Genomic DNA, 8,698 nt, shown 5'->3' on the forward strand with positions numbered 1-8,698 from the left:
AGAGGCCAGATACAAAAGGCCACATACTGTATGATGCCATTGTATGAGATGTTCAGAATTCACCAAACTGCAGAGAAAGTAGATTGGGGGTAAACTAGGGCTGGGGGAAATAAGAAGAGTGAAGGGTGAAGGCCAACGGGAACAGAGTTTCTTTCTGAGTGTCGAACGTGTTCTAAAATTGATTGTGGTGATGGATGCACAACATGGTGAATATGCTAAAAGCCACTGAATTGTATACTTTTAATATGTAAGTTGTATGGTATGTGAATGATATCTCAATATGGTGGTTTTCTTTAAATAAAGTTTATTAGAGCTTCATTCATCGTTGTCAAAACTGGGAAGCAACCAAAATGTCCAGGGTGAGTAGATAAAGCAACTGTGGTACATTCAGATAATGGCATATTATTCAGTACTTAAAAGAAATGAGATATGAAACCATGAGAAGACATGGAAGAACTTTAGATGCATATTACTCATGAAAAAAAGCCAATATGAAAAGGCTACGCACAGTGTAATTCCAACTAGATGACATTCTGGAAAAGCAAAACTCTGGAGATGGTAAAGAGATCAGTGACTGCCCTGATTAGAGGGGAGGAAGGGATGAATAGGCATAAAATGGAGGACGTTTAGAGCAGTGAAACTACTCTGTTTGATAAACGGGGGACATATGTCATTATATACATTTCTCAAAACCCATTATTTGTACACCAAGAGTGACCCCTCATGTATTAAAACTATGGGATTTGAGTGACAATGATGTATCCGTATAGGTTCATGGGTCGGTGGATAGTGATAGTGAGGAAGGTTGTGTGTGTGTGTGTGTGTATGTGTGTGTGTGTGTGTGTAGCATGTTCTCAAAGTGTTTGTGCAATTTAAGCTTCACCAACTCCAGAGAGGTAAGTGCTACAGACTTATCCCCAAGATCATTTGAAGGTTTAATTATTTACATTTATTTGATACTGATTTCAGTTTTGTGAATGCTGAATAATGAATTATTCATTTTCATTACATGAGTTAACCCCTCTGATTGAAGAGAGTAAGGGCTAACTGAAACAAAAATCTAAAATTTGCGATTCAACATTCAAACAACTCAGTATAAGAGAACTTTAAGTTCTATATCTGGGTTCATGTGAGACAAAATATTCTATAGGAAAGATGCATTTGAGGACATAGATGATCCTGTATGTAAATGTCGGGGTACAAGCAAACATTCCAGGCAGTATTTCAGACTTTTGTGGTGGTGGACATGGTAAAACCCAAGTCAAGGTCTCCATACAGTAAAGGGGGACCCAGGTGATATCTGGGTTACAGGTGGAACGAGCAGAACATTTCATTAAGGCAAATATACAATATGATGAAAGGTGGACTGGAAAATAGGAGGGCAGGTAGGGCAGAGGAACCTAGAAGCCCAAGAGGGGTGGAGGGATCTGCTGGGCTGGTGGGTGGGGCAGGTGCTGTGTCACAAGCCCTTGTGACTCACCAATGGTCTGTGACAGCAGGCCTGTCAATAAAGTCAAGAGTCTTGAGCTCTCAGAGCTCAGTTGACTTAGGCAGCCTAGCTATTCAGATAATGGAATTCATACTATGGAATGTTTTCTCATTTCTGAATAGCCTTTGTGAACCTTGTCTATGCTTCCTCTCAAGGTCCTTCAATGCTAACTCCAGCCTCACTTGCGTGTGTGTGTTGTGGCTGCTCCTTCTGTTCCGGTGCTACCTGCAGGGGATTCCATCTTCACCAACAGTCTGGGAAACTAAAAACAGGCACAAGGTAAGGAACCCTGAGCGAGTCCCAGTAGACTTTCCTTATTGTTGTTTCCATTTCTAGTCCCACCTTTTAAAATGAGCATGGTTGGCTCAGAGTAACACCTGAAGTGAAGAGTCTGAGAGGATAGGACATCCTTGAGGAGAAAAGGCTGGGCAGGACTAGGGGTTCAGCCGGGACTGTTTTCTTGGAGGCTCACAGACCATGTGGGTGGATTCCAGGATCAAACCCCAAACAGTGATTTCCTGGCCCTGGATTGGGTTATTTAGACAATTTGGGATCTCTGAAGGAGAACAGAATCCCCGGTGCTTCATCATGGTCACATTCCCACGTCAGGCATCACTCCACGGAGGCTTCCTCTGTGTTGGGCTGAGCTGTGCTGAGGCCTCTGAGAGCTTCTGAGCAGAGGCTGGAGCCTGAGCTCTGCTCCAGGTTACAGGGTCCTCTTGGAGGGAGCAGAGATGTGACTGTTGGCCTCACATACTACACTCTCCTTGAGCAGAGGACTTCTCACTGAGAATACCAAGTGTGGACTTCATAGACAAAGTCCTTCTTTGAGTTTTTCAAAGAAGGAAAAAATGGAAAACACTTTGATACCATAAAAATTGATAAAAGAAAGAACACAAAGTTCTACCAATCAAAATAGTCAATTAAAACTACTCTTGGATCACGAATGCCTGAGTTTTCTGCAGAGAGAAGTGACTGAAATGATTCTCTTCTTTTTCTCAGCATCAGGGCAGAGCCAGGAGGAGAAGGAAGGGCGGGACACGGAAAGGTAAGGTTCTGCCTATTCCACCTGAGCTCTCCAAGGGGAGAGCGTTGTGAGCTCTCTGTCCTTTCCACGAGGTCCCAGGTCCATGAACTCTGAGGATATATCAGTTGCTAGATAATAGTACCTCTCAGAAAACAGAGCCCTCAGGGAAGAGGCTCATGGGAAGGCAGTCAGACCCTGAGACACTTCTCAGGTACCCCGCTCTGCCATCCCTGGGCCTGAGCGGTGATGGACCTGAGCAATGGATATTGTCCAATAGATGTGGAGACTCGGAATTTGTGTCTTCTGACCTTGTGAAAGTACTTTGACTTTCTGGATAAGCAGATTCCTCTCTGAGGTAACCACTGACCTCTCTGTTTCACACAGTGGTTTTGAGCATCAAATGAGATAATCTATGTGAAAATACTTTACAAATGAAGCAACAGACACATGGGAACCATGCTAATATTAACATCGACCATTTGACCTCATCTACTTGTGGCTTTCACAGTCTAATATCACAAGGGTCTGCCATAAAGAAATTCCTATATAATACCTATGTTTCTACCTTCATCCCATGTAACTCTCTCCTGGTTTCTCAGGGTGTAGATACACGTATTACCAGAGGGAAGAAGAGGAGAAAAAGAGGCTGATTTCTATCCTGAAAAGGTGACTAGTCTTTCCCCCTCTTTCCTGATCCCTTTGGGGGTGTTCTATGCAATTCCAGGGATTCAGTGCAGCCTTCCGTAGTCATGGGGTGGAGTAGCCATAGGAACGGGGATGTGAATGAAGGCCTGGGGTGAGTGCTACTGAGTGTATTGTGAAGTCATAGATGTGGGGCAATGGGAAGGGCAGCAGGCTTCAGGTGGCCCCACCCCCACAGGGCCATGAGGTCCTCCATCCTTTGTTCTGGTCCTGGCCACAGCTTTGTACCTCCTGTCTCTTGCAGTCCACTGGGCCAGCATTATGATACCATGCGCTTTCGTCGAATGTTATGTCCAGACCCCTTTTGTGAAATGTGTAATCATGCAACTGCCGAGATCAATAGTCTACTATTCCAAGAGGCCCTGGAAGATGCCACACCCTCTGTGTCCCCTTTGGCTTCTACAGCTTCTGTGACTGAATCATCGTTCCCTCTGTCCCCTGCCTTCTCGGCACTACCTCCAGGACACCCAATACCAGCCCCTCTGCCTGAGCCTTCCTCATCGCCACCCCCAATTCTCTCCACTAATGCAATGACCCCCTTACCCAACTCTCCTTCACTTTTATCACCGGGTCACTCTTTGCCACCAAAGCTTTTTCATCCCTTGGAATCCAAATTCCCGGCAGAACATTCCCAAGGCCAACCTCCTGGCACCCCATCATGTGGCATTTCAAGAGCGGATCTTCTTCTCCAACTGGAGGCCCCTTTGACCCTGAATACCCTCTTTCTTGACCCTTCCCTTTACCACCATATCGACTCCTTACCAGATTTGTCCCAGAAATTGATCCCCACCAATTCATCTGCATACGACCACGAAGCAGCAGTGCGGTCCACCTCACCATCACCAGACTCCAATTTCACTGTGACTCGATCTGAACAACCTAAGTCAGACAACCACCTCACTTCTTCAACAACAATGTTAGAGTCAGCTGCTGATAAGCAGGACTCAGTCGTCACCCTCCCTTTCGTGAACAGCAAAGACAAACCAACGGAAGTGCATGTCCGTCAGCAGCCCTCACATCCTGAGGCCTGGGAGGCTTCCTTGCTGGAAAATCATATCTGTCTTTTCTGGGGTTTCCCATCTTTGCACAGCGAGTCCTTGTCCGCTGTCCATGTCCTGGGTGACTATTCCTCTATCTTTATTTTCAACAGAATATCAAATGCCTCCACATGCCAAGAATACCCGATACTTTTCCATCCCCTACCTCCGTCCTTGCCTGAGGTCCAGCCTCAGCCTTTTGCTCAAACCCTGCCCCAGGCCCACCTTCTGTCCCCACTCCCAACCCTACCCTCTGGTCCTCTGCCCCAGAGTAGCAGGTCTGGAGTGCATTTCCATCGACCCCAAAATGAATCAGACACGATCACCACATCTGAAATGCAGCATCTCGAGTGGCATGTGTTGCGGAAGCAACAGGAACGCTTGTGGGGTCTACCCTCTGTGGTCCAACAATCTCACGATGCCTTTTATTCTTCAGCTCCCCACTATGCTTACTGCCGGCCCTCCCAGGCCCAGGTTTCAGTCTCCATCCTTCTTGGAGACATTCCAATGGTCAGCAATGAGCTTCGCAAAACTCTAGACCATCACCTGCGAAAGAGGCTCATCCAACACCGGTGGGGCCTGCCCCGCAGAATCCATGAGTCTCTCTCCCTGTTGAGGCCTTTGAGCTATTGTGCAGACACATCTGAGTCAAAGAGCAATTACGGACTGTCCTGGATCTGTGCATACAAAGGACAGAATAGCAAAAATCACCTTGTTTGCCTGAGCCCACCCAGCAGCTCCTCTGACAGCAGCACAAACGAGGAAGATGAACTGAAAAGTGAGGGAGACCGCCCAGAGAATGGCCGAAAAGATGATGTATCAAGAGACGCAGAGAGCTCTTCAGCTAAAGATCCGGGGTATAACTCCGAGGAAGACCCAGACAGTTTTATGATGGGTCTGTCGGGAGGAAGTCCAATGGTGTTAAGGCAGCGTCTACGCCAGGGACAAGTGGAAAATGTCCTGAAAGTACATTCGGGCACCAAGTTCGAGGACATTAATGCGGGTCGGCTGCCTGTGCCTGTGCACCGTGCATGGCCTGCTATGAAGCAGATCCCGACTCTGTCTGTGAATGCCCACACTGAAACAAAACGGAGAAGTGCATCACCATCAGTGGGTGGGGACTGCTGCCTGAACACCTGCCAGGATCTCTCCTTCCTTGAGTGCTGTGCGCAACAGTCGCTGGAGAGCCACATGAAAAAATTTTGTCTGAGGATGCGGTATGGCCTTCCCTCCAAGGTCCTTGAATCCTTAGAGATCGCTCAATTGAAAGATATCTCACTGTATTCCAACCTTACTTCCTCAATGAACCTGGGTTCTGAGGTGAGCTCCACATCTGGGAGCTTCATGCCCCTCAGAGGAAGTGCTACATCTCTCCATGGAGATGACATGACAACAGCACACTCATACTCAACCTCCATTCCGGCTCATCCTCTCCCTGCAACCTCGTACGTGGGCCAGGAAGGACAGGGGACTCTGAGTGAGTCACCCTCTGATATCCAGCGTGGCCTTACAGGGGACATCCAGAGAATGAGGGAGGCCGGACAGACTCTTCTGCCTGTCACACAAAGCATCACTGACCAAGAAAGTCTGAAACAGACTCTACTAATCAACACACCCTCCCCAAAGCTGCCCACAATGCGACCTGCGGCCAGACACGAACGCAAGGATCAGAGTGTAATAACTACTGATCAATCAGAAAGGCCAAAGGGCAAAGAGATGGAGAACCAATCAGAATCTGTTTCCGTGCCTGTGACCAGGGTGCTGTTCAGGGCTAAGGAGCTCAAGGGACTTCAATCAAATACTAGTGACATCCTGACAACTAGCAAGCCGGGAATCTCCCAGGGGATCCCTGTGAATGAGAATAAAAGAGAAACTACTGTGAGCCCTGAAAGTCCCCCAGCAAAAATGCTATTTCTCCAAAATGCTAAATTACCAGACTCTAGGGAGCATCTCTCTGGTGAGTTACAATCTGAACCAGAGAACAGGGAGGGTAGCCAGGCCGAAGGCCCATACAGTGACATGTCCATTGCCTCAGATGGGTTGACTTACACCGCCCCCCGGACTCACGCTCAGGGTGTCTCCAGGATGGACATGGGAGCTCCCCAGGTAATGCACGTGTGTTTGGAGGACCGAGGAGTCTGTGTGCAGCAGCGGCAGGAGCCTTGGCTCCCTGAGCACATCTTAAAGTGCGGCCGAGATAAGAATTTCCCACAAGCAAAAAGGAGAGGGAGCCATCAAGGCCCCAGGTCAGAAGCACTTGGTGGAGGGGATACAGGGCTCGAAACATCCCGGCCTGGAATGAAGAGTGTTCCTCCTCAGGAGGTAGCATTAGAGGAGGTGCTTGGGAGCAAGTCTTCCCAGACCCTGGCACAGCAGGGGTTGTCTCCCCTTGAAAGACTTCTCAGAATAAAAATGAAGCGCTTCTTTCGATGGATTTGCCCTGGGGTAAAATGTGAACAAGAAAATTCCCAGGAAAAGTGTAGCCCCTTATCATCTGCAGGGAGCAGAGGCCCAGATAAAAGTACAAGGGCTTTCACTGGGGCGATCAAAGGCCCAAAAGTCATGACAGGCATGGGGAAGTTTCTACAGGAGAAACTGGGGCGTCGGCATACAACAGATATGCCCTGCACCCAAGAGCGCCTTCCTTCCCCAGTGAAGCTTGGGCAAGCCCAGCAGAAGGCACAAGTACGAGCCCAGGCAGGGCTCATCAGGAGGCATCCTTTCAACTCCAGGCCTCCCTGCTGTAAAGTGACAAAGTCATGCCAACAAGCTTCTGGCTTTGCTGGCCAGAGCTCTACTCGTCTTAGACACATCCAAGACAGGGACAGACAACCCCACCAGAAAGCTGGGTCATTGAAGGAGCAGTTGTTATATCAGAAGCGCTTCCAATCCAGGCCCTGCAGGGAGACTATGCCCCATCCAAGCCCAGGCCAGAGTTCTACAAGTCTTAGACAAACCAGAGACAAGGGGAGACAACCCCAGAAAGCTACAGCATTTAAGGAGCAGAGCTCATGTGAGAAGAATCCTCGATCCATGCCCCACAGGGAGGCTGTGCCCCATCCAAGCCACACCTACCAGCATCATGGTGGCCAGGGGCATCAGGCTGCTCTCACCCCTGCTGAATGCATGGCTTCAGAGATGGGTCTCTATTACTGAGACACAAAATCATTCTTGAGCATTTCCAGGGAAGACATTTTCCCTCCCCCAGCTAAATTCTTCCTTGTGGAGAGAATTGATTCTCCTTAATAAATGTTTCTCCATAATAGTGATACCTTTCTGTGTACTGTGTTGGGGGCATGGGTTAGGGTAACTCAGATCTTGTGCTTAGGGAAAGGAAGGAGTTAGGTCAGCTCTTACCGATTGCTTCTGTTGGCTTCTAAAAGGTGACTGGTCCCCTGGAGCTCTAGTTGAGAAGTAGGTATCATGTGCCCCCAAAAGCCCATTTCATCCCTGATGAAGTGTGAGGAGATGGGCTGTGTCTCCTGCCTCGTAGCTTAGGCGTAATGAGCACGTGCAGCAGCCCACAGCTTCCCCCTCATGGATGCTATATATCCTTTAGGGCGGTAGGGAAGACAGGCCTTCTATACCTGAAGAAAGTCAAGGATAGGTCTATCTTCAGAGAATATTGGTGAAGAAGAGACAGTGGCTTAATCATTATTTAGAAATCACTGATCAGAGGATCCCAGGGTGGGTGACACCTCAATGCGTGTGTTTGAGGGGGGTATACTGCTACAGTGGATCCTGGGTTGGTTGGGGTCGGTTCTAGGAACAGCTAGATGCTGCTTCAAAGTCTGTCTCATGGGTCATGCTAATGTGCCAGGGAAGCATCCTTTAAACTCGACACTGAAGTTTTCCTGCTGGAAAGTCACCTTCTGGACCTGGTTCCCGTCCCTGCATATTTCTTCAGGCTGTCAGATTGGTGATATCCTTTTTTGGACAGTGAAAGCATCACTCAGCTGTCAGTGGTAGGATTGTTGAACATGCAGCCACCTACGTTCCACGGTAAAAAAGAGCTGTTAAGTAAGGAAAGGATGCCTTAGAGTGAGTGGGAAAGAAGGAAGAGGGCAAAGAATGACCTGTGGGTGGAACAAAGTCTCTGCGTCATCATCCCCACACTGGGACTTTGTCTTGCTCCCAGCTTCTTCAATCTTATCCAAGCTCTACCGACTCGAGGCTGATCAGAGCACCGCACAGCATACTGATGCCTTATGCAAAAAAGGCACAGAGCTATTGTTTGAGTGGTAAAACAATATTTGCAGGGATGTCAAGGGGCATGGCATCCCTGTCTTTGAGGAAGGTGATCTTGGTGCCTTCCTTCCATCCATGCTTGATGCAAATATACATGATCTTGCCCTTAGCGTGTACCGTTCAGCTCTGAGGATGGAGACATCACCTGTGATTTTCATGGTTGTAGTGGAGTCCTAACCAATCTCCCCCAGAACA

General features: G+C 48.3%; 1 protein-coding gene across 1 annotated transcript; it reads left to right on the plus strand.

The window, feature by feature from the left end:
• The first annotated feature begins 3,400 nt into the window (after positions 1-3,400).
• LOC109446143 (spermatogenesis-associated protein 31D1-like) lies at positions 3,401-7,411 on the plus strand. Its single transcript, XM_019729268.3, has one exon. The coding sequence runs from the start codon at positions 3,401-3,403 to the stop codon at positions 7,409-7,411; it is 4,011 nt and encodes a 1,336-aa protein (XP_019584827.3).
• Positions 7,412-8,698: the final 1,287 nt, after the last annotated feature.

This window comes from Rhinolophus sinicus, chromosome 16, assembly GCF_057876585.1.
Source record: "Rhinolophus sinicus isolate RSI-liver-muscle chromosome 16, RSI-T2T, whole genome shotgun sequence".
In the NCBI taxonomy this organism is placed as follows: domain Eukaryota; kingdom Metazoa; phylum Chordata; class Mammalia; order Chiroptera; family Rhinolophidae; genus Rhinolophus; species Rhinolophus sinicus.